Source organism: Lutra lutra, chromosome 3, assembly GCF_902655055.1.
Source record: "Lutra lutra chromosome 3, mLutLut1.2, whole genome shotgun sequence".
NCBI classification, from domain to species: Eukaryota; Metazoa; Chordata; class Mammalia; order Carnivora; family Mustelidae; genus Lutra; species Lutra lutra.
In genome coordinates this window covers 196297194-196323901 of record NC_062280.1, presented here as the reverse complement: position 1 = coordinate 196323901, position 26708 = coordinate 196297194, and the positions used below count along the sequence as shown (strand labels likewise).

General features: G+C 43.2%; 1 protein-coding gene across 3 annotated transcripts in view; it reads left to right on the top strand.

Annotated features, from left to right (window-relative positions):
• The window catches only part of NALF1 (NALCN channel auxiliary factor 1), a 629868-nt gene that overhangs the window by 572688 nt on the left and 30472 nt on the right, over positions 1 to 26708 (top strand). For all 3 annotated transcript variants that reach the window (XM_047720374.1, XM_047720375.1, XM_047720376.1), the window contains exon 2: positions 22023 to 22194. In XM_047720374.1, coding sequence (XP_047576330.1) covers positions 22023 to 22194 — 172 coding nt within the window. The remainder of the gene's footprint in view (positions 1 to 22022; positions 22195 to 26708) is intronic.

Below are 26708 nucleotides of genomic sequence, written 5' to 3'. Positions count from 1 at the left end.
CAATGTATCTGGCATATGCTTCTCACGTAATAGATATTTAGTAAATGTTGGCAGAAGGAGAAAGCCGATTTTTAAAAAAGGCAGCTCGTTATACTACCAGTCTGTGTTATACATAGACAGCTCGCATTTTGAAATATGGGTCTTTCTTTGTCAACACATACCATTGGCAAAGTCTTATTAGATTTGACTTTCCTTATGTATATATGATTATTTTATCCTTCCTGAAGTCCTGTGAGGTTGGGATCGCTCAAGGAAGCTCAAGGGAATAAGCTGAGTCCAAATAGATATACTCCTTTAACATACACCAAAGAATAAATGTCAGGGCTCACGGCTTCCCGTGGCTCCTCGTCTATTCCTCCATCATATACTCTTCTCCATTAGATGGTCAACCTCGTCTTATAAAACTGGCATATATGGGGAGTGTGGATTGTTTCAACCATACCTACTCTCTCGTTTATCAAGACATGTAAATCACCAGTACTGTGCCATCTTGCATTATGTAATGGAGATGTTTCAGAAAAGCAGCTCACTAGGATTTTAACTTAGGATAAGAGTTGATCAGAAGGTCTGAATTCATTCAGAATCACTGTTTTGATGTCTTAAAGCCCTCTACAGATACGGTGTTTACCAAACACTTTCCTTAAGACTTTTACAAATCTTGTGTCTTGAACATCTTTAGGAGCTTTGCAATAATCAAGCCCATTCAATAAATCTTCATAGATGAGCAAGGCTCAGTGCCAGACATGGGGGCCTTTCTACATATGTCAGAGAAAGTTTTGTCCTAATGACAAGTCCAGGAGATGGAAAACTGCCTTAACATTATCATTGCTGAAGGAGAAATTAAGGCAACCACACAGCCGGTCTTAGAGGATTCACAGCCAGTGAGAACCACAGGATTTAAAGGCATCTGTAGTGGTCGTCTAAAGGGCGATTAAGGGTGGCCATGCTTATTGTCTACAAAAATCCTGGGGAGATCTGCACACACAAATGAAGGTCTATGTGGAATTACACAATATCTGTTTTGCAAGATGGAATGTATGTGGAAAGGGGTTAGGACTTTGACTGAAATAGGAAGAGAGCTGTTGCAGATGGATGGTGTCCTGCCTCAAGGAAATTTCCATGCAGCTCTGACGATGTGTTGAGGTACTCAGTCTATACTTCTATTTTGCCAAAAAGAAATCTCCTAAAATGATAGAACACACAACTGTCTACCTACTGTATACATAGTGACAAATGGACCACATGGTGGTGAACAGAAAATATCTCGTCATCACGGACACCATGTAGCCCAGTGGCTGGGTGCATGGGGTCTGAAAGTAGTCTGGGTTTTAAATTCTGGCTTAGCTTGGTCACCTCAGTCTGGGCCTCATTTTTTATACCCACAAGGAAAGGAGGTAGATGTTGTTATTTACCTCTGAGGTTTGCTGTGAGGATCAAACAAGATACACATGGATTATTTCTCCCAACAATTTCTGGCACAAAGGGAGTGCTGTGCTGTGGTGTCTGCCATCTTCGCTTGGCTCGACCTGTCAACTTCATTCTGCTCTCTCAGACTGATCATGGTTATGAAAAGTCATGAACCATATGTTAACATTTAAATTTTTAAAGATTTATTTATTTGCTTGAGAGAGAGAGAGAGCACAAAGAGGGAGAAGAAGAATCAGACTCACGCCGAACAGAGAGCCCAATGCGGGGCTCGGTCTTGGGACCCTGAGATAATGACCTGAGCTGAAGGCAGATGCTTAACCCACTGAGCCACCCAGGTGCCCTGGATGTTGATGTTTTTTAGACTGTAGGTCTAAGAAATGCAAGCATCAGGATCCCGTATTTCGTTACTCCCTCATTTTATTCCCCAGCGAATGAGAATCCTTTCCGAGTGGCTTCTTACTCGGGGACAACGTGAAAGAAACAAGCTACCAGATAATTCTCACTAGAAAAGAAGCACTTTCCATCTAAATGTTGACACTTTCCAATAAATATGTAATTAACATTATTTTGCTCTTAGAATAGAAAACGGAAAAGATATTTTCTAGCTGAATCTGGTTTTAAATCATGGAGAGAACTGTCCATTTTAAAGGTTTGATTGATTGATTGATTGATTTGACAAATAGAGAGAGACAGCAAGAGAAAGAACACAAGCAGGGGGAGTGGGAGAGGGAGAAGCAGGCTTCCCACTGAGCAGGGAGCCCAATGTGGGGCTCAATCCCAGGACCCTGGGACCACGACCTGAGCCGAAGGCAGACACCTAATGACTGAGCCACCCAGGTGCCCCAAGAACTGTGAATTTTAACAAATAAAATCAAACTCTTTCTCTGTATATATATATTTTTTTCTTAATGAGAACATGTATGTTTTCGCTACACAATACCTCCCACATACTGAACTCTTCATTATTTATTTTTATTTTTTAGTTGAACTACAGTGGATACACAATGTTACGTGAGTTTCAGTTGTACAATATAGTGATTCGTATACCTTATGCTGCTTTCCCAGGTCCATCTACCATCTGTCACCTCCCAGGGCTGTTACAATGCCATCGACCACATTCTCTAGGCCACACCTTTCAGTCATCACAGGACTGAAATGAGACTTTTGCCAGTACTTTCTGATTTCTTCACTTGATAACATACATCTTCCCCAGAGTCTTCCCTCCAGTCTGTTCTCTGGACGCTCGGTGACGTCAGTGGTGGCGTGGGTCTACACCCCAGGCACTCACTGCAGTAAATCGTTTTCCTTCCAGCTCACTGACCCTCAACAGAACAGCCTCGATGAAGGGTACTCAATTCTGTAAAGACTCTTAGGAGTCACAGCTCTACCCTGGGAGGGTGGGGGTGGAGAATGTAAGGAGTGCTCATGGATGTGGGTTTTCTTGTTTGGTTGGGTTTTGTTTTGACTCTAAGGAACTGCTCAGCTCTCGTTCTAGGCAGGTGGTGTTTCCCCCCTTATATGGTAATGCAATTTGGCCAAATGTAAAGAAAGTGTGTGTGTGTCTGTGTGTAGTGAAAGCATGAGGAGATAATGGTATTTTGATTTCATTTTTTTTAGTATCTCGATGTAATGAAGCTGAATGACAAGTTAACTTTGTTACTGGGGTTTCTGAATAAGTATTTTAAAATGTATTCCTGGGTCTCCTGGGAAGGAAAGATGGGTGGCTCTGTCCGCAGTATCCAACTCTTGATGTCAGCTCAGGTCTCCGTCTCAGGGTTGTGAGTTCAAGCTCCGTGTTGAGGGGTGGGGGGAAGTGTTCCATTTACACACGTGACTGTCTTCTCCCCACTCCTGCCCCTGCTGTTGGAGGCATTTACATTTTAAGTGTTCCCTCGAGTCTTCCCATTTTCCTATTTCCAGGTCTGTTTTATTTTATCTCCATTTGGTCTTGCCGTTGTTGTTTTCCACTGAGAATCACGAAGAAAATCAATTTACTAGTCCCAGATTCTCTCCCATCGTGATGAGCCTGTAATGACTAAGGCCTTATTTGGTTTTATCGATGTGTTGTATTCTTTTACCTTTCTCAGTTGTCTTTTCTTCATTTTAACAATGGCCCAGCTTTCTATTTAGCACCTCTCCTTTGGTCTTTAAAGCAAACAATTGGGATTTGTGTATTAAAAATCACATTTTAAAAAATAGTTTTTGGTTTTAAGCCACAAAGCTATCACTGCTATTGATTCAAAATGATCTTTAAGGGGTACTTGGAGGGCTCGGTCAAATAAGCGTCTGATTTCGGGTCAGGTCATGATTCTGGGGTCTAGGGATGGAGTCCCGTGTCAGTCTGCCTGCTCAGTGGGGAACCTGTTTCTCCCTCTCCTGATCCCCCTGCTTGTGCTCTCTCTCTCTGTCAAATAAATAAATTAAATCTTAAAAAAATAAATAATAAAATCAACTTTGAGCCATATGATTTGAAATTGAGTAAAACCAACTTATTAAAAGATGAATAGTTATTTTAGGGATTATGGCAGTTGGCTCAGCAAAGCATTAGGAAGAAGCCAACCATTAGTTCAAAGCTCAAAGGCCTTGTCAGGGACACAAACCCCATGAGCCGTTTACCGATCAGCCTTGCCTTGACCCACAGTGTATACCTGATACTCAAAAATGGAAGCATTGTTTATACGGGCTGTGATTTATGCTTTATTGTTGCCTTTGAACATGCGTTCTCAACACAGAAGAGTCTTCAATTTAATATCCGGATGTTCTGATGTGAGTCTACATAACGATATGAAAAAGTACTTTCTTAATTTAATTGAGACATTTTCTGGTACAGTTACGGACTTGCTGTCAGGCTTTCCTCTGAGTGAGAAACTAGGTGCTGCTGTCTTCATTCCAAACAGTAGATAATAATCAAGCCTGCTCTGAGGCTGGCCCTTCCACTGTTACAAGCAATTTGATTATTCCAGTAAATCCCATTAATTATAGTTTTCAGTAATAGTGAATATTGTATTGCCTGAAACAAGGCACTGTTCTGTTACAAGCATATTTCTGAGGTGGTGCTAAGCTCTGGGTGAAAGGAGACCGACCAAGGAAGAGTGGCCGGCCTGCCTACTGAGTACTGTGCCGTGTCTAGTTCTGCAGAATGGGGACAAGACGTCTTCTCGTCCTAGGGTCTTATGCTCCTAAGCACAGTATTTGCAGGGTGAGTGGAAAGGGTCCATCAGCCTATATTCCTATTCTCAGCTCAATGGATAGCACAGTTTATTTTTCTCCAAGACACACACAGCATACTTAGAGAACAGAAAATGCACTATATTTTACTAACCTACAGGATAAGACCATGAAAATACGGGACACGAGAACACCCAGTTAATAACCCCCTTAGGGTTAGGGTTAGGGAGGGATGAGAAAGTCTTACCTCTCAACCTGACCGTTTGCCTTAATTTGAATTATGAAGCCGTTGTGCCCGAGTGAACTTATCTCGATGTTATCTTAAGCACCTTAACTTTACCACTCGAAGACATGTGATTTTTTTAGACAGCTACAAGATCTAAAATGTTAACAGACTACATCTTGCTTCATCTCCGTGTTTATTAAAGACCTGGATGAACAGAAAAATTCAGGAAGAAAAATGTTTCCCTCTTCCGCTGTGCTCCCCAAATTGTTGAAACAGTTGAGAGTGCCAAAAAAAAGGAGTTATTAACAGTGTACTTTGATTAGACTCAACAAATTATTCAATTTTCACAGGATGCATGCCAATAAATGTAGTATTAGCAGTTGCAGATTCAAGTCCTAGCAGCCCAGTCTGCTAAGTAGTAACAATCAGAAGTAGTAGCGTTTTGCCACTCCCAGTGCTAATTAAACTCAGCACCATGATGGCTTATCCAAAATTGTATAATTTTAGCCAGCTTCTTCGGCTTAGTCTCAGAAGAATGCATCGGGGGAAGTGGATATCATTCAGTAACTAGACTAGTCATAGAAATAATTAAGGGTTGGTTCAGAAAACAAATTCTACTAGACAGAGCAGGAAGGACCCACTTCACTGGCCTACACCATGTGGTCTCACCTTCAGCTGATTCACGCACCAACTCATTCATCATTCAGGAAATAATAACCAAGTCCCGCCTAGGCCAGCCCCCCTCCCTGGTGGATTTTTCACTGATGATTAAGGACAGACCAGATTCTTGCCCTCATTATGATTCTATCTTTTATCTAGTCAGTTAGATAAAACCCATTAAAATATGCTTGCACAATCCAAGCAAATGCTCAGTTTAAATGTCTGGCCAACATAATTTCACAATTATGACTTCGGCATGACTTTTCCCAGCACTTAAAAAGTTTATCACTGATGTTTTAATTAATTCAGGCTTCTCATAAGTGGTCTGTACACACCCAAGCCATTCATTGGATGACCCATCAGCACAGAAAAACAGTAAAATTCGATTCTATGAAGATCTAGTCTATTCTTTGCAATCGCTTGTGTTTGGTGTCTGTTTCATAATGCACATATTATACAATGGTTCATGTGTATACTTCATAAATCAATATTTATGGAAGGGAAATACGCTAAAATTTTTAAGCATGTGAATAATACACATATTCAGCAAGTACTGTTTAAAATATATACAATTTAATGTCACTTCTGTATAATGTAATAGTTGAATAAATGTTTATGGGAAAAATAACTAGGGGGAGGTGAGAGGGTAGATTTAGGACCAGGACTAGAAAAATAAGCTTCCTGATTAGTGGTAGCCATTAGTTCTAGTGAGAGGCTTTTTTTTTTTTTTCAGAGATAATTCTGGTTCCTTCTTCATTAACAACTATATTACTTGTGTCACCAATGCTAGAGTTTGAAGCTGTCAGTAAGACCACAAATGTGATCCTTTGCAATATTTAAAATTTTTCACTATTGACTAAACTTCAGAGAAGTTGCTAAAATATCTTATTGAAATACGCAGTAGATTACAAAGTGTAGAAAAGTTTGACTCTCCAAAGCTCACCCCCCAGAGGAGGGGTTCCCCCAGTGCAGGAACAACTCACAGGAGCTCCTAGAGGTTGACACTTATCAACACCTGGTGTGGGTGGTGTACAATAAAACGCATTTGATAGTGGGAGGTAACAGGGGAAGATGGCCCCAGTTCTCAGCCTGGCTCTGTTCTTTTCTGCTGTGAGACTTTGTCCAAGTTGCTGGTCTTCACACTTGTAGAGCTGGAATAATCACACTCCTCTCACGTAGCTAATGCTTTGAAGACACAGAGCAGGATCACTGATCCTAGTAAATATTTAATTATCTGCTTCCACCTGCCATCTTCCTCCTGCCCCTTGTCCTGGTTCTTTCCTTCCTGTATCACAAGCACGCTGGCATCTATGCCCTCTCTCAGACGAGCCATGTCACTCCTTCTCATGGACTGTCCCCTTCTCCGGTCCAGAAACCTCCTCCCCTTCTGTCATCGGGGACTTCTGCTTTCTCCAAACGCAAGAGCCCTGATCAGAACACGCCCCCTAGCTTGTCTTGCTTGTCTCCTTTTGTCTGATGATATTATTTTTGATGCCAGGAAAAATGTCTTATAATGAAATTTTAACCTGCCCTCCACCCCTGCTCTCAGGAGTATTTACATAATGTCCAGCTCACAGCCTGCTCTCAATAAATAATTTTGGATTAACAGATAGTTGGAATGATACCTTTGAAGCCTCAGTTAGCTTCTTCTGTTTCATGATAACAAGCTCTAAGTTTGTATCCTAATTGGAGTTTTGAAGTGTTCACTCTGTGACTACTTTTTTAAGATGTTTATTTCCTTATTTGAGAGAGACACAGGGCATGAACAGGGGAGAGGGGCAGAGGGAGAGAGAGACGCAGACTCCCCGCTGAGCAGGCAGCCTAAGGCCAGTCATGACCGCAGCCGAAGGCAGACGCTTCACCCACTGAGCCACCCAGGCACACGTCCCTCTGCACCTTCTTAAAGCTATAAATTCTAAGAGGATCACAGGCACTTTTCTGACAGTCAATACAGACCAGTTTTAAATAAATAGCATCTGCGAAGGGCCATGTGACATGTCGCTGTCCTCTCAAGGCACCGGTCTGCTCCTCGTCTGCAAGGACAGCTGTCTCTCTCCCCGCCCCCGCCCCTGGCCGCCCGCAGACACGCGGAGATACAGCAGGAAACCGCACGAGGCTCCGTGTTGGCTCTAGTGGTACATCGACTCCGATGGCAAAGTTGGAAATGCTCACCTCTGTGGGAGACATGAGGTCTGCGAAGATGAAGAAATGAATACATCTGAACTTAGTGACTCTGCCGATTACTTTTTATAGTTCTACTGAATGCATCGGTATTTCTAAATATATTTTAGATTCTGGAGTTCAACACTGATTCATGCATTAACCCGCAAGCGTTCCACGTACTCTTACCTGAGTCCGGCAGAATAAGGGCACTTTGACACAATAACACATTCATTCTCCTTCTTTCCTTGGTAAATAATCCCTTCACATGCCTAGGACTGGTTGTAGATTTCTTATCTACAGACTGAGGTCACTTCTCCTTCTTCCAAAGGCTGATTCTCGGCCTTTTCAGCCCGTTTCAACTTTCTAAACTTGATCAAGGTGTGGAACCCAAAACTGAATTTATACTGCTTTCTTGGAGCTGTGAATTCTGATAGGGTCACTGGTACTTTGACGGCAGTTCCTATAAGCCAGGTTTAAGCACACGCTCTGCTTAGAGGATCCGGTGACCAGCAATACCACCGCCCTCCCACGTCTGACTGGCTGATGGTCTACAAGCGGAACCTTCCCCACTCCTATACCCACAGCTACATCCACACGTGGCTGAGACTTGGAAGTAGTCTCCATGAATGAAATTCTTTCCTTTCCAAAGTCCACAGCAGAGCTCCTGATTTCTTTGTCACTAATACGAAAATCTAGTGACTCTGGCTCCTTGAAAAAGATCCTTCTTGACACTATAAGAAACGACTGTTCACTGTAAGCTTAATTCACCTACTACTATCATGTCCGTATTCCTTTCTGAGCGTGCGGTGGGACAGTGTGGGAAAGGTATGGATTCGTGTCATCTGTCTGCCAAAACTGTTTAGCCGAAATCTCAGCCAAAGCAGCATGTCCATTTTTTTTTTAAGATTTTATTTATTTATCTGAGAGGAGAGAGAAAGCGTGTGAGAGACAGAGCACAAGGCGGGTGGGGGAGGGAAGGAGAAGCAGGCTCCCCACTGAGCAGGGAACCCAACTCAGGACTCAACCCCTGGACCCTGGAATCATGACCTGAGCCAAAGGCAGATGTTTCATGGACTGAGCCACCCAGGCGCCCCAAGCATGTCCATTTTTAAAAACAATACAGAATGAACTTACCCTCCAAAGCTCTGCAGACCTTCCCAGCCGCACCCCTCCTCCCCACCCTGCCTCCTCCCTGCGTGGGAACCCTGTCTGCTTGCCTCCCAACCCCCACTGTGCCGCAGGACCTAAACCACGCCAGCTGTTTGGAAAGAGAGGTTCGGCCCATGAAGTAGGCTTTAAACGTCTTATTTCTTTTTTTTTTTTTTTTTTCAGCATAACAGTATTCATTATTTTTGCACCACACCCAGTGCTCCATGCAATTCGTGCCCTCTACAATACCCACCACCTGGTGCCCCCAACCTCCCACCCCCCACCCCTTCAAAATTCTCAGATCATTTTTCAGAGTCCATAGTCTCTCATGGTTCACCTCCCCTTCCAATTTCCCTCAACTCCCTTCTCCTCTCCAACTCCCCTTGTCCTCCATGCTATTTGTTATGCTCCACAAATAAGTGAAACCATATAATAATTGACTCTCTCTGCTTGACTTATTTCACTCAGCATAATCTCTTCCAGTCCCGTCCATGTTGCTACAAAACTTGGGGATTCATCCTTTCTTTCTTTCTTTTTTTTTTTTTTTTTACAGCTTTATAAACATATATTTTTATCCCCAGGGGTACAGGTCTGCGAATCGCCAGGTTTACACACTTCACAACACTCACCATAGCATACACCCTCCAAGATATCCATAACCCCACCCCCTCTCCCAACTCCCTCCCCCCATCAACCCTCAGTTTGTTTTGTGAGATTAAGAGTCACTTATGGTTTGTCTCCCTCCCAATCCCATCTTGTTTCATTTACTCTTCTCCTACCCCCTCGACCCCCCATGTTGCATCTCCTCTCCCTCATATCAAGGAGATCATATGATAGTTGTCTTTCTCCGATTGACTTATTTCGCTAAGCATGATACCCTCTAGTTCCATCCACGTCGTCGCAAATGGCAAGATTTCATTTCTTTTGATGGCTGCATAGTATTCCATTGTGTATATATACCACATCTTCTTTATCCATTCGTCTGTTGATGGACATCTAGGTTCTTTCCATAGTTTGGCTATTGTAGACATTGCTGCTATAAACATTCGGGTGCATGTGCCCCTTCGGATCACTATGTTTGTATCTTTAGGGTAAATACCCAGCAGTGCAATTGCAGGGTCATAGGGTAGTTCTATTTTCAACATTTTGAGGAACCTCCATGCTGTTTTCCAGAGTGGTTGCACCAGCTTGCAGTCCCACCAACAGTGTAGGAGGGTTCCCCTTTCTCCGCATCCTCGCCAGCATCTGTCATTTCCTGACTTGTTCATTTTAGCCATTCTGACTGGTGTGAGGTGATATCTCATGGTGGTTTTGATTTGTATTTCCCTGATGCCGAGTGATATGGAGCACTTTTTCATGTGTCTGTTGGCCATCTGGATGTCTTCTTTGCAGAAATGTCTGTTCATGTCCTCTGCCCATTTCTTGATTGGATTATTTGTTCTTTGGGTGTTGAGTTTGCTAAGTTCTTTATAGATTTTGGACACTAGCCCTTTATCTGATATGTCGTTTGCAAATATCTTCTCCCATTCTGTCAGTTGTCTTTTGGTTTTGTTCACTGTTTCCTTTGCTGTGCAAAAGCTTTTGATCTTGATAAAATCCCAAAAGTTCATTTTTGCCCTTGCTTCCCTTGCCTTTGGTGATGTTCCTAGGAAGATGTTGCTGCGGCTGACGTCGAAGAGGTTGCTGCCTGTGTTCTCCTCGAGGATTTTGATGGATTCCTTTCTCACATTGAGATCCTTTATCCATTTTGAGTCTATTTTCGTATGTGGTGTAAGGAAATGATCCAATTTCATTTTTCTGCATGTGGCTGTCCAATTTTCCCAACACCATTTATTGAAGAGGCTGTCTTTGTTCCATTGGACATTCTTTCCTGCTTTGTCGAAGATGAGTTGACCATAGAGTTGAGGGTCCATTTCTGGGCTCTCTATTCTGTTCCATTGATCTATGTGTCTGTTTTTGTGCCAGTACCATGCTGTCTTGATGATGACAGCTTTGTAATAGAGCTTGAAGTCCGGAATTGTGATGCCACCAACTTTGGCTTTCTTTTTCAATATTCCTTTGGCTATTCGAGGTCTTTTCTGGTTCCATATAAATTTTAGGATTATTTGTTCCATTTCTTTGAAAAAAATGGATGGTACTTTGATAGGAATTGCATTAAATGTGTAGATTGCTTTAGGTAGCATAGACATTTTCACAATATTTATTCTTCCAATCCAGGAGCATGGAACATTTTTCCATTTCTTTGTGTCTTCCTCAATTTCTTTCATGAGTACTTTATAGTTTTCTGAGTATAGATTCTTAGTCTCTTTGGTTAGGTTTATTCCTAGGTATCTTATAGTTTTGGGTGCAATTGTAAATGGGATGGACTCCTTAATTTCTCTTTCTTCTGTCTTGTTGTTGGTGTAGAGAAGTGCAACTGATTTCTGTGCATTGATTTTATATCCTGACACTTTACTGAATTCCTGTACAAGTTCTAGCAGTTTTGGAGTGGAGTCTTTTGGGTTTTCCACATAGAGTATCATATCATCTGCGAAGAGTGATAGTTTGACTTCTTCTTTGCCGATTTGGATGCCTTTAATTTCCTTTTGTTGTCTGATTGCTGAGGCTAGGACTTCTAGTACTATGTTGAATAGCAGTGGTGATAACGGACATCCCTGCCGTGTTCCTGACCTTAGCGGAAAAGCTTTCAGTTTTTCTCCATTGAGAATGATATTTGCGGTGGGTTTTTCATAGATGGCTTTGATAATATTGAGGTATGTGCCGTCTATCCCTACACTTTGAAGAGTTTTGATCAGGAAGGGATGCTGTACTTTGTCAAATGCTTTTTCAGCATCTATGGAGAGTATCATATGGTTCTTGTTCTTTCTTTTATTAATGTGTTGTATCACATTGATTGATTTGCGGATGTTGAACCAGCCTTGCAGCCCTGGAATAAATCCCACTTGGTCGTGGTGAATAATCCTTTTAACGTACTGTTGAATCCTATTGGCTAGTATTTTGGCGAGAATTTTCGCATCTGTGTTCATCAAGGATATTGGTCTGTAGTTCTCTTTTTTGTTGGGATCCTTGTCTGGTTTTGGGATCAAGGTGATGCTGGCCTCATAAAATGAGTTTGGAAGTTTTCCTTCTATTGCTATTTTTTGGAACAGTTTCAGGAGAATAGGAATTAGTTCTTCTTTAAATGTTTGGTAGAATTCCCCCGGGAAGCCGTCTGGCCCTGGGCTTTTGTTTGTTTGGAGATTTTTGATGACTGTTTCAATCTCCTTACTGGTTATGGGTCTGTTCAGGCTTTCTATTTCTTCCTGGTTCAGTTGTGGTAGTTTATACGTCTCTAGGAATGCATCCATTTCTTCCAGATTGTCCAATTTGTTGGCGTAGAGTTGCTCATAGTATGTTCTTATAATTGTCTGTATTTCTTTGGTGTTCGTTGTGATCTCTCCTCTTTCATTCATGATTTTATTTATTTGGGTCCTCTCTCTTTTCTTTTTGATAAGTCTGGCCAGGGGTTTATCAATCTTATTAATTCTTTCAAAGAACCAGCTCCTAGTTTCGTTGATTTGTTCTATTGTTTTTTTGGTTTCTATTTCATTGATTTCTGCTCTGATCTTTATGATTTCTCTTCTCCTGCTGGGTTTAGGGTTTCTTTCTTGTTCTTTCTCCAGCTCCTTTAGGTGTAGGGTTAGGTTGTGTACCTGAGACCTTTCTTGTTTCTTGAGAAAGGCTTGTACCGCTATATATTTTCCTCTCAGGACTGCCTTTGTTGTGTCCCACAGATTCTGAACTGTTGTGTTTTCATTATCATTTGTTTCCATAATTTTTTTCAATTCTTCTTTGATTTCCTGGTTGACCCATTCATTCTTTAGAAGGATGCTGTTTAGTCTCCATGTATTTGGGTTCTTTCCAAATTTCCTCTTGTGATTGAGTTCTAGCTTTAGAGCATTGTGGTCTGAAAATATGCAGGGAATGATCCCAATCTTTTGATACCGGTTGAGACTTGATTTAGGACCAAGAATGTGATCTATTCTGGAGAACGTTCCATGTGCACTAGAGAAGAATGTGTATTCTGTTGCTTTGGGATGAAATGTTCTGAATATATCTGTGATGTCCATCTGGTCCAGTGTGTCATTTAAGGCCTTGATTTCCTTGTTGATCTTTTGCTTGGATGATCTGTCCATTTCAGTGAGGGGAGTGTTAAAATCCCCTACTATTATTGTATTCTTGTCGATGTGTTTCTTTGATTTTGTTATTAATTGGTTTATATAGTTGGCTGCTCCCACGTTAGGGGCATAGATATTTAAAATTGTTAGATCTTCTTGTTGGACAGTTCCTTTGAGTATGATATAGTGTCCTTCCTCATCTCTTATTATAATCTTTGGCTTAAAATCTAATTGATCTGATATAAGGATTGCCACTCCTGCTTTCTTCTGATGTCCATTAGCATGGTAAATTCTTTTCCACCCCCTCACTTTAAACCTGGAGGTGTCTTCGGGTGTAAGATGAGTTTCTTGTAGGCAACATATAGATGGTTTTTGTTTTTTTATCCATTCTGATACCCTGTGTCTTTTGATTGGGGCATTTAGCCCATTAACATTCAGGGTAAGTATTGAGAGATATGAATTTAGTGCCATTGAATTGCCTGTAAGGTGACTGTTATTGTATATTGTCTCTGTTTCTTTCTGATCTACTACTTTGAGGGTCTCTCTTTGCTTAGAGGACCCCTTTCAATATTTCCTGTAGAGCTGGTTTGGTATTTGCAAATTCTTTCAGTTTTTGTTTGTCCTGGAAGCTTTTAATCTCTCCGTCTATTTTCAATGATAGCCTAGCTGGATATAGTATTCTTGGCTGCATGTTTTTCTCATTTAGTACTCTGAATATATCATGCCAGCTCTTTCTGGCCTGCCAGGTCTCTGTGGATAAGTCTGCTGCCAATCTAATATTTTTACCATTGTACGTTACAGACTTCTTTTCCCGGGCTGGTTTCAGGATCTTTTCTTTGTCACTAAGACTTGTCAATTTTACTATTAGGTGACGGGGTGTAGACCTATTCTTATTGATTTTGAGGGGGGTTCTCTGAACCTCCTGGATTTTGATGCTTGTTCCCTTTGCCATATTGGGGAAATTCTCTCCAATAATTCTCTCCAATATACCTTCTGCTCCCCTCTCTGTTTCCTCTTCTTCTGGAATCCCAATTATTCTAATGTTGTTTCGTCTTATGGTGTCACTTATCTCTCGAATTCTCCCCTCGTGGTCCAGTAGCTGTTTGTCCCTCTTTTGCTCAGCTTCTTTATTCTCTGTCATTTGGTCTTCTATATCGCTAATTCTTTCTTCTGCCTCATTTATCCTAGCAGTGAGAGCCTCCATTTTTGATTGCACCTCATTAATAGCTTTTTTGATTTCAACTTGGTTAGATTTTAGTTCTTTTATTTCTCCAGAAAGGGCTTTTATATCTCCCGAGAGGGTTGCTTTAATATCTTCCATGCCTTTTTCAAGTCCGGCTAGAACCTTGAGTATCATCATTCTGAACTCTATATCTGACATATTACCAATGTCTGTATTGATTAGGTCCCTAGCCTTTGGTATTGCCTCTTGTTCTTTTTTTTGTTGTGAATTTTTCCGCCTTGTCATTTTGTCCAGATAAGAGTTTATGAAGGAGCAAGTAAAATACTAAAAGGGTGGCAACAACCCCAGGAAAATATGCTTTAGCCAAATCAGAAGAGATCCTGAATTGTGAGGGGGGAGAAAGGGGATAAAAAGGGGTTCAGAAAGAAAGAAAAAAAAAAACTATTAAAAAAAAGAAAGCCGATAAAGAAAAAAATATAAAAAGAGGAAAAAATATATATATATTAGATAAACTATTTAAAAAACGTTAAAAAAATGGTAAAAGTTAAAAAAATTTAGCAGAAGAAGAGAAAAAGAAAAAAATTGAAAAAGAAAAAACAATTAAATTAACTGCAAGGCTAAAAAATCATGGGGAGAAAGCCATGAGTTCCGTGCTTTGCTTTCTTCTCCTCTGGAATTCCGCCGTTCTCCTTGGTAGGTGAACTTGGTCCTGGCTGGGTTTCCCGTAGATCTTCTGGGGGAGGGGCCCGTTGTAGTGATTCTCAAGCGTCTTTGCCCCAGGCGGAGTTGCACCGCCCTTACCCGGGGCCGCGCTGAGTCATCCGCTCGGGTTCGCTTTCGGGAGCTTTTGTTCCCTGAGCGCTTTCCGTAGAGTCCAGAGGACGGGAATAAAGATGGCGGCCTCCCGGTCTCCGGCCCGGAGGAGCCGAGAGCCCGGGGCCCCACTCCTCAGTGCGCCCTCAGAGAACAGTGCCAAATGACTCTCGTCACCCTGGCCTCCGGCCGCGCTCCGAGCCGACCGAGCCTGCGACCGGTTCAAGGCAACCCTGAGCTGAGAGTCACTCCTCGGCTCTGTCTCTGCAGCCGGCTTCCCCGTTCTAATACCGGTAAGCTCTGCGACACTGAGACACCCCCGATCCTTCTGCGACCCTGCGGGACCTGAGGCCGCGCTTACCCCGCCTGGGCTTCACCCCAGTTAAGCCTCTGGAGCGATGTCCCTCAGCAGAACAGACTTTTAAAAGTCCTGATTTTGCTCCGTTGCTCCGCCGCTCGCCGGGAGCCGGCCCCTCCCCCCGCGGTCTATCTTCCCGTCGCTTTGGATTCACTTCTCCGCCAGTCCTACCTTGCAGAAAGTGGTTGATTTTCTGTTTCTGGAATTGCTGTTCTTCTCTTCAATCTCCCGTTGGATTTGTAGGTGTTTGCAATCTTTAGATAAGCTATTTAGCTGATCTCCCGCTACCCGAAGTGAAACGTCTTATTTCTTAAGGATTTATTTGGCCTCCTGTAGAAGAGTTAGCTGATCACATCAAAGACATCCATAGGATTCACTCTCTTGGAAGCTCATCAAAGTCCTGGTTTGAGCCCCTATTTGCACAGGACCTCAGACCCAGGAGGATTGGCTCATACTACCCAAATCACAAGACAGAGCTGTGCAGATGTGAGGCCTGTGAGCCGATTCTTCAACAAGCGTTCTGAGGAAGGCACACCCAGGGCCCTGGGGCACAAAATCACACAAGCGCTCCAGGCAGGGAAGGCAGAGCAGGGAGGAGCTCCGAGTTCAGGGCAAGCCCATGGGGCAGTCCATTTCCGATCTTGAGAGGCCCGCACCGACCTACAGACGGGGCCACACAGGATGGGAGGAACCAGCCTGTTTAATGTGGAGAGCAGCGCAGAGGGGGAGTCCATGCCTGAAGTCAGAAAGTGAGGTCCGTGGCTGTGTCTGTACAGCAATCTAGGGGGGAGACCGATGGGGACACCATGGTGGTGGTGACAGGAATCGGGAGGCATGAGCAGGTGCTAGAGATACTTAGGAGGTGGATTTGGAGCTTAAACAGTTGTGGGAGGGAGCAGAAGGGGGTGTCCGGTGTGACTCCCGGATTTCACACTCTTGCCTCTTCCTGGAGGGAAGTTGCCAAATTCTACTGTGGACGCACAGCAATTCAGAGAGTAAATAACTAAAACCAAGACATGTCGGAGACCCTTGCAAGAGAGACCAAACACGTGAGAGAGAAGGTCAGTGAGAAAGAAAGGTGCTGAGGAAACCAAGATGTTAGCTTCTGTTTCATAAATGGCCACTGATTCATCGTGGGAGTGGATGATGCCCCCGAAGAATGTGTGGAGCAGAGTCTAGAACAGAGCCTGAGGGATTCCAACATTCTGGGGAGCGGCCGAGGAAACAAAGGTGACAACAGAGCCACAGGTGCAGATGGGGCGGCCTGGCGCGGAGGGGCTATCTGGAGCCCCACAGGCATGGCCGGACGGAGCCCGGTCAATAGCATTCAAGGCTTCCAGGAGGTCAAATAAGAGAAAAACCGATGCCAGCAGCTGGTCTGTCATCACAGCGGCCAGCTTGTTCAGAAAGAACAGCGTCTGTGCAGTGGCTCCAGGCTGACGCCAAATAAGGGAAAAAACATTAGATAAGGGAGATTGGGCAAAGCCAGGCAGGTAGGCATGAGGAGGAGAGGAGAAGGAGAAGTCGAGTTGGCTTTGTATCCCTGGGATAGCTCTGGAGATACAGGGACACATTCTCCGCTCAAATTCTCTGTTTCCTCTTTGCATGGGGTTTCCTCTTCGGGTCTCTAGTTACAGAAGTTCTGTGAAAATGCTCTGCTTTTTGTCATCTGTAGCATCTCACGTGTGTCCACAGACCTCGGTAACAGCATCCTGGCCGGCAGACTGGCCCGGCACGCCCCCGCCTCTAAGGGCCCCCTCTCCTGTACCGAAGGAGCCCGGGGCTCTGGCGCGGTGGAGAGCACGGTTTGGGTGGCCTTGGAAATGTAGGACAGCGCCCGGAAGCCAGAGGAGTTCTGAAGTTCAGGGGAAAGGACCAAGCGCTGTAACAGCATCCCAAAGTGGGTCATCGACAGACACTGGAAGACATTTGCATCTTATTTAGGAAATGGAGCCAAGACATCGCCCTGGAGGACAAGGTGTGCTGACACTGGAGGGTCAAGGAGCTCGGAGCTCGGTGCACTGTCCGTATTAATACATGCGGCGGAAGCCTGAGCTCATCGGCAGGCGATGGTTTCTTTTCCTGTTTCCCTCGTAGAATACATAAGCATTGCTGGACTTTGGGAGCACTGTGCTTTAATGAGACATGGACACGAATAAAGAATAAAGCAGACACTCGGACACAGGAGTATGGATGCCTGTCTTGACTTCCGCCGCCGTCCACAAGCACAACAGCACACCGCGTGCATCGAGGTGCACAGCCGACGATCACGCCCATAACCAACTCTTCCACACTCACACACTCAAAGCTCGGGCCACTCACTATTGCCTCAGAGCTGACAGGAAAGCACCTGACAAAACAGATCGACGCACCTTAGAAACGTAGGAAGTCTGTCCTTGCTAATGATTGCGGAAATAGGAGAGCAACCTTTTAATAGGAAGATGACAGCCACTTTCGATTCCGGACGTTTTCCTTAATGATAAAAAATAACCCTGGTTATTTTTTTCAGCAAGCCAACGTACATTTGCAACGTAAACCTGCTGACTGAGACAGACACGGATCTGGGGGAGGAAGGCAGGCGTGTTGAACAGGAATGACAATCTCCGCTTCTATTGGAGACATTAATCTTACGTGTTTTTGAAAGGCTCTCCACAGGATTAGCCACATCCAAATGGAATGTCCGGAGCCAAGAGAAGTAATGCGAACCGGACATGGTTTATGCTACGGCCATTTATAATGGCAGTCCTGTTAGCCGTGATTATTCAGGGCCCCACGCATAACGTCTAATGAACAAAATGGCGACTATTTTAGGCTCATCCTTCTACCCACATAAACCAGTCCTTTCCAGAGGCCAATAGCTTACCATCGCTTCCCATAATTGGGAACCAGGAAAAGAAGTCCCCACCACCCAGTCTACTTCTTGAGATTTTCAGATCTTCTCCTTTAGGCCATGTTTATCACCTCCTGTGTTGCTCCTCTAAGTCACTAGTCGTTTGCAAGGGGTGCAGAGCGGAGTGCGTGTGGGTGAAGAGATCGTTTGAGCGTCCTTTGGGAGCGTGATTACCTGGCAAACATTGCTCTCCAGACATAAAAGGGTCCCCTTGCCCTTGAGCGGGCGTGTGGGTGGATATAGTTCAGCCAGGAATTTGTCTCCTTACCCCATCGCCTCATCTGAGGCCAGCATGAAACTCCAAACATACTTAAACTGTTGCTGTATGTTGACCCTTTGACAGATGTTTTCCACTTTGGGGGGATGGTGGTGGGCTTGTGAAATCCCTAAAATAACATTTAGTGGATAGAAGCCTTCCAGTATAGGAAGCCCCTATTGTTTCATTCCCAAATTATTGCTCAGCACCAGAGGCTCATTTATACCATTGAGGACACCTAGGAGAGCAATTACCTAATCTTCTCTCTAGAGGAGAAAGCGAGGCCATCATAAGAAAAGACTCCTGACCTCCCTCACCCTACAGAGCTTTTATGAGAAGAAAACTGTATTTACTTTCCATCATCTGCTTTGGTTTGAAAATCCTTTCATACTTTAACAGAAATTAATCATCTGGTTTCATTAGCTTTGAGCCACTAAAAACCATCCAACTTTCTCAAATTCCCTTCCTCAAAACATTCTAAAGGGCATGGAATAGTTTCTGAGAGCCATTCACTTCTCTCACCATCCCACCAAGAAGCCTCCTCACAGCGCATTGGCGAGAGCTCACTGAACTCAGTACCTCCCAAGACGGCCCGTTTTATTCCTGTGCATCTCCTCGGGCAAGAACGCTTTTCAGACAAGAACACCACGGACCTGTCTGCCTTCCCTTTCACGCTCAAAAACTGTAGCCTCTGATTTCACACTCAAAAATTCCTGGCCTCGGCACATGGCAGCAATCCCCTCAAAGTAAAAAATAAAGACCTCCCCTTTCTTCTTCTGCCCGGAGCTTTCCCCGAAGGCTTTCTGACAGATCGCATCCCAGCACTCAAATTTTAGATGTTTAAGGCTTCGATGAGGAAACTTCCATTGCATTTCGAAAGTCTCGGAGTTCATCGAAACCTGGCCAGACAGGTGGTTATAGTCCCATGGGAGGTCCAGAGTCCTGAGCACTTCTGTCCATAGCTACTAGCTGATATTAATAAAAAACACTTTCGCTACTTACTAGACCTTAATGCAAAAAATTCTGCAAAGGAAATACAGTGGCAGTAGCATTTAAGGAATTGCTTTAAGGGGGGAAAATGGATCCATTCCAGTTGGGTGATGCAAAGAGAAGTGTGTATTTCCCTGCAGACTCCAGTATGCAATACCCCATCCCCATTGTCTATGAGAGGGGACAAAGTTGTGCCCAAGATGGGGTCTACCGAGGCCAGGATGGGACTTGCTCTTCAGAAACCACTTGATTTTGAAAAATGGTGCAAAACCAAAGTAGGAGGCAGAATGGAGAGCACATTCTGACCCATAAAAATACCTGCAACTTTCTGGAATTACACTGGGGCATTCCCTCAGAGCAAAGAGGGAACTCTACATCTTACAACCCAGAAGTATGCAGAATGTCAGAGCTCCTTATAATGGAGGTTTACTGTTAGTGGTGTGTACACAGTCCACTTCCCTAGTGCCGAGAAAAGGAAATTAGAACCAGGAATCACAAGATAGAGACTGCCATGCCTAGATCAGGGCTTGGTTTATATCACAGATGTCCTCTATCAGATGATACATTGTGTCCAAAATGTCCGATGGCATTTTGAGATAATGCAACTGCTGCAGGCATGGCTGGAAAACTACTAACTCTTCTTTCTTCCAAAACTCATCCTTCCAGCCTCTTTCTGACAGCAGGTGGCCCTTCCCCACTTGCCACCTCTGTCCCCGTGGCCCACATCCACACACCTGAACGTGTTGGTTCCACACTGAATTTAAGAAATCGGGGGTTCCCTCAGCTATTGCAGTATCATTTTTCTAATGTATGCTTTTATGTGAAGACCTGTTCAAAAGACCTATGGAATTATAAATTATTTGTATGTTTTCCTCTCACATTTTAAGGAATTATAAACCCTTATAAATAAAGTACTGATGGGGGTGTCTGGTGGCTCAGTTGCTTGGGCATCCGACTCTCGATCGTGGCTCAGGTCTTGATCTCAGGGTTGTGAGTTCAGCCACCCTCCCCCCCATTGAGAGCATGCAGCCCACTTAAATTAAATAAATATATAATAGATAAATAAATAAGTGATGACAGCAAATAAATTACTCAGCTGTCTAGACTTACATCTGAATTTCACATGTATCCCATTTTACTGCCATGGAGTCACCTTTGATCAAAGAATAGTTCCACTTTGATCAAACTGATGCGAAGTTATGAATAAAATTTCAACACCAAACAGACATCGGCCAGGCACTCACCATTTGGTGCTGATGTCAGATCGATTCCGCCAACTCCCTGTGATTTTACAAGTTCTTCTTAAAAAAACATTTTCAGATTAAACATAGCATAATTTTGAAGACATAGGATCTGGAGTCCGATAGAAAGTGGGTTTGAATTCTGGATTTTTAATTTACTTCCATTACTAATTATCATTTGTATGCAAAGCATGACTTACAGTTACCTCCTAGGTGTGTCCTGAGAATTTACCTGGGGGAAGGGTCCGAACAGTGCTTAGGACAAAGTTGACAAACACTAGGTACTGTTCTTCCTCTTGTTGGCAAGGGTTCCTGAGCTCTTAGCGGACATTTAACTGTAAACCATCGCGCTTCTAGGTAGGACAGAGTTGACGAAATCTTTCCCGAATATCATTAAGCCCAGAAACAGACAAACAGCAGCCCTTGGTGCCTAGGATCTGGGGACTACCCGAATCACAGTGATCTGAACTGTAGATGGGTGCTTTCCTTTTTGTTTTCTTTGGATTCAGGTGCAGTTTATTTCCTTATAATAGAAAACGATCTTTTCTGTGATTTTTTTTTTCCAAAATAGCTCTCAGAAACAGAGATAAATGGAGTCATAATCGTTCCACACTTTGTCAGAGTAACTCAACATTAACACGCATTCACGTGCATCAGGCAGTATCTAAGGTCCGGGTTGGGGTTTTGATGAGGTTTCCTTCCCGCCCTCCGAAACACACCAACGCATGTTAGGTCTGACCGAGTTTGGGTGCTCCCGGGCTTTGGGGCGATGAGGTTTTCAGTGCACTCGTGAGTCATCAATGAAATGCCCACTGCTCCTGGCTCTGTGTGCCGGAGCCCAAGCCCTTGCTGGCCGGGCTGGTCTGCACCACGCGCTGGCTCTGGTGGCCGGGGACTCATCGCCATCTAGTGTCCACTGGCAGCATAGCTAGACCGACTTCCTGCTCAGAACGGACTCCCCTTGCACACTATGACCGCAAGGGACCACACATTTGATTATGATGTTTTGTTTTGTTTTTTACTTTCTGTATCACTGGGTGTTGAAACTCCAGGTGAGGATGAACTCCGTTGTTTTTCAAAGGAGCTACATCAACTCCAATGCCGTGTCCCCTTTCCCATTCCCTCAAGGCTCCTTCCAACCATGTTGTGCTCTGTTGCAGACTTCTGTTGCTCTGTTGTCACCACCTGCAGCTGGCGTTGTGTAAAAGAGCTTTCTGGAAAGGAGAGGTTCCTTAGGATCCACTTGGCACCATAGCATGCTTCTCCTGGTACAGCACGTCCTGTGTTAGAGACAGAACTCTTGTCATCCCTCCCGATTTTTGATTCTTCTCTTTTTTCAGATTGTCTACAAAGCCTGGCTGTGTTCCCAGTACTTTGAAGTCGCTCAGTTTAACTGCAGAAAGACAATTCCTTGCAAGCAATACTGTTTGGAGGTTCAGACGAGGTGTCCGTTTATTTTACCCGACAACGATGAAGTCATCTACGGGGGACTCTCCAGCTTCATCTGTACAGGTACAGTGGGTGGTGGGGTCTGGCCCACAGCCTCTCCCACTGCTCTGCTTTTCTGGGGGACGCTGGTTGGCTTTGTTGTTTCCTTCTACGGATCGATGTAACCTTGAAGATAACGCCTGGTAGTTTTCCACGCTTTCCTCAGGACTTGGTGGGGAGAGATCACGTTATCTACAGAGTGCCCGTGACCCACAACATTAGCTTTGCAAAAGGATGATTCTGGGGGAAAATGTTAGCAATCATGAGGGATGTTTGAATCTGACTTACAGTAGTCGGATGCTGTGTACATCGTGGCATTACATAAGAACAGAGGACGTGACAAGGCCAGTTAAATTATGCTGCTTCTTCACATGGGGCTGTTTTTCTGAGAGGTTTTGTGTCACTTCACCTTAAATAAGTGTCAAGAGCATAAAGAAGCGTCTATGTAAGTTATGTGTTTATGTGTGTATGCGTGTGTTAGAGATGCACAACAAGGGCTAGATACAACTTTATCTTATAGTCCCCATAACGTTTGCTTCTTTCAGCAAATGACTCAGACTGGGCCGAACACCAATATCAGTGTTCCATTTCTGGATATTCACAAGCATTACATAATTTAGACACAGAATAAAATGTAAAGAATGAGAGTAATTTTTTAAAGATTTTATTTATTTGACAGAGAGAGAGAGAGAGAACAAGTAGGCAGAGAGGCAGGCAGGGGAGGGGGAAACAGGCTCCCCGCTGAGCAGACAGCCCGAAGTGGGACTTGATCCCAGCACCCTGAGATCATGACCCGAGCCGAAGGCAGTGGCTTAACCCACTGAGCCACCCAGGCGCCCCAAGAGTAATTTTTTTTTTTTTTTTTTTTTTTTTTTTTTTTTTTTTACTAAATGGTGAGAATGGTGACATGATGATAATCAGAGTCATTGCTCTAACTATCCCAGTACAGAAAGTGCTGGATGGTCCTTCCCACTAGATGGCTTCAGTTGCGGCAGGGCTAATTTTCAGGTTTTAAGGATAAAATGCTACCGTATGTATCGAGAAACATGAAAGACTCCTTCATGCAGTAAACTTTGTGAAACCCCCTAAAAGGGTACCATATTGAGATGGTCAACATGAGAGTGTATCAAATTAGTTCTAGATCCTGTATTCATACACCTCTCCACCAGCCATACTGTTCTAAGTCTATGTGATAAGACTTAGAGTCAAGAGACAGTTAACCACATTTCTCCCTTAAGAATCTGCCTTAAGAACTGACTCTTTCCTGTGCTACACGGTCTTGTGGGAAGAAGATCTAAGTGAAGTCTATGGGCTTTTGTCCTATTTCCATTAAATACTTTCTCTCTGAGTCATTAGACAGCTCATCATTAGTAAATTAGTAATAGCAAATACCCCCAGGTGTGTTTGCTTTGCAGATTATGGATAAGAGAAAAGCATGAGATACGTCATCAAATGGCAAGAGCCATTGTATGTAAGAAAGTGATATGTAGAATGTAAATGAATTTACCAACCATTTTTTATTATTCATTGAGACCACCTTCCAGCTCCTCTCTAATGGGAAGACATGGCAAGAGTGAGAGAGAGAAGAGGGAAAGAGACAGAAAATGAAAGGGGAAAGAGGAACGAAAGGAAGAAGGAGAGAAGGAAGGAAATAAATTAGTATCACCTCCTTTAAATTTGAGCTGAAATTCATCAGACACAACCTGTTAATTTCCTTGACATTCACAAAAATCTTTCCATAAATGGTCATTAAGATAAGGTCCTCTGCTCGACATCGCGGTCCAGCAGGTGTCCATGATTTTGACCTCAGAGAAACTTGTGGCATTTCACGTAAAGGTTGTATGTTTGTTCATTCACAGGTAACTAGATTTTTTTCCTAGAGAAAGTCAGGAGCTTTCACCAGGTTCTCAAAGTAGACAACAACCTCAAAACCTCAAATGAAGGACTAGATTGTTGAGGTTTTGAGGTTGTTGTCTACTTTGTTTGAATATTCATTCTTCTTCCTTGTACACTTTCAAAGTCATCAGAAAGCTAAAGATGGGTTATAATCTCTTCCTGCAAAACATGGGCAGAAGGTCCACCATATATATATGTGTATATATATATATATTTTTTTTTTTAATTGAGGTATCATGACACACAATGTTACATTGGTTTCAGGTGTACAACATAGTGATTCAACAAGTTTATACACTAGGCTCTGCTCACCACAAGAGTAGCTGCCACCCATCACCACATAAAACTATTACAATGTCATCGACTCTAGTCTTGTGCCTTGTTCCTGTGACTTACTCATTTCGTAACTGGAGGTCTGTACTTCCCACTCTCCTTCACCCATTTCGTTCATCCCCCGACACCCTTCCCCTCTGGCAGTTTATTCTCTGTATTTATGGGTCAGTTTTTGCTTTTGTTTGTTCATCTGGTTGTTTGGTTGGTTGGTTGGTTTTTTAGATCCCAAATGTAAGTGAAATCATATGGTATTTGTCTTCCCCTTCATGATCTTAATTGTCTTCGAGTTTTGGAAATTCAGCTTTTTCATAGTCATAGCTTCATCATTACAGGAAAGAGACAGAAAAAAGGAGTTGTTTCACACTGGGCCTAGAGAAAATGCCGAGGAGCCTAGAAGATTTTTGGGGAGAATCCCATCACTCAGTCCCCAGAACCTACCTCTTCATTCACCACTCTCCGTTGGGCTCTCCTTCCTTTCACCACTCAGCTTCTCAAAAAATGTGCAGAATAAATTCTGAAGGCATTTTACTGATGCTGTACAAATTTTTTTTTTTGACAGAAAAGGTACTAATCTTCAGATTGAGCTTCTTTTCTAAGGTGTGACCAGGCCTTCTTAAAGAATTCTTCTCTCTCTTGGTAACTAGCAACCACAATGTTTCCCTCAGATGTCCTTTGAATTTTGCTGCTGGACCTGGACGAGAGAGATGTTTCTATTGATGCCAGACACTTGCTGGCTTGTCACTTCTGACAATGGTTCCAAACATGACGCCCCAAGAACAGCATCCTTCTGGGAAGAAGTTAGCCCAGAGCACAACTCCCGGGGACCACAGGTCAAACCTAGGGACCCAAGGGGCTTGTCACACTTCTAGAAGAACTAGGTAGAATTTTATAGGTATATCATTTATTCTCGAACATTGTCACAAAGTTTTTGGTGGTTCATCTCTTACAGATAGACATGAAGATCCAAACAAGTCACCTTTTTGTGACTTGTGACTTTTGTGATGGAGTGCATGTGAATCATGCCACATCCTTTATGCATTTCGAGTGAAATATCCTCGGTACTCAGGTAGAATTAAACTAAATATAGTAGAGAAATAGATTTTTTTTTTCTAGTTTCCCACCTGGCTGCCGACAACCTAAGTCCCCCTGGGATGGCAACTCTGCTATCCTGTAGCAACTCTGCATGTTCTCAAATCGTCATAGACCTGTAGGACATCTTCCTTATTGAAAAAGAGCTAAACACAGCTGTAGGAAAAGAAATTAACCAATAGGATGGCTTTAATCTTGCCTTCAGTAATTCCACCTTTTTGTTTTAATTTTTCCTCCTTCTATATAGTGAAAAATATATAATCACTTATCATCAAGAGTTGAAAGAATAAACGGACTGCCCTTAAAATTCCACGTATTTAAATATGGAGGTTTCCCACTATTGGAAGTACATCCAATGCACAGATTCCAGAAGAATAGATCTCCTCTCTAGAGTCAAGCTCAAAAAAGAATTCAATAAGCACTTTCCTACAGATGGCTCGTTGCCAGATGCTGTCTGAGGGAGTCTCAATTTTGTTCAAGGTTCCTCTCCATGGTAACAAACCAGTACTGTGTGATGCCTTTTCCATAGAATCCTCTGCTTCCAGTCTTTTAGGGATGTAAGATTATAGGACATTCAGTTCTTCCTCTCATAGATGCTTTTTTACCTATAGACTGACACTCAGGATTCCTGTTATCTACAAAAAGGGCATCGCAGCCCTTGGGTTCAGCTTTGGTGACAGTTATTAGATTCAGTGTTTAGCGCATCATTGTTTGTGATGTTTACACTACTTACCCATCTCCTATACTTGAATTCAAAATATTTTTTTGTCTTGATCACCTGCTACTTCATATGTCTATGATCCTTAGTAAGCCCATCACGTATGAAAAAAACTTAAGCATCTAAGAATGCCTATCTACCAGTGCTCATTGTCTTTGAAGAGTTTGCAGAAGGTCATGGCCACATGTTCTAACCACAAAGGTAGATGACAAGAAGAGTACCTCCGTATATGTTAAATTTTGATTCTGTTTTAGGAGATAAAGGAAAGACACTTTGTCTGAGCTTGCTCTTGTTTTTTTTTTTTTTTTTTCCTTTCTCTTTTAAAGAATAGCACAGACACATTACTGAAGGAGTATTTGAAAAATTAATTGGGGAGAAATTCTACGTGCTATCAGGGTGAAAGCTGTCTTTTAATGTCAGGCATTATTGAGCTCAAACTTTCCAAGGTGGGTTCTGTTCTCGAGCTCCTTTCACATAATGCACAGCTATTTTAGACTCCGTT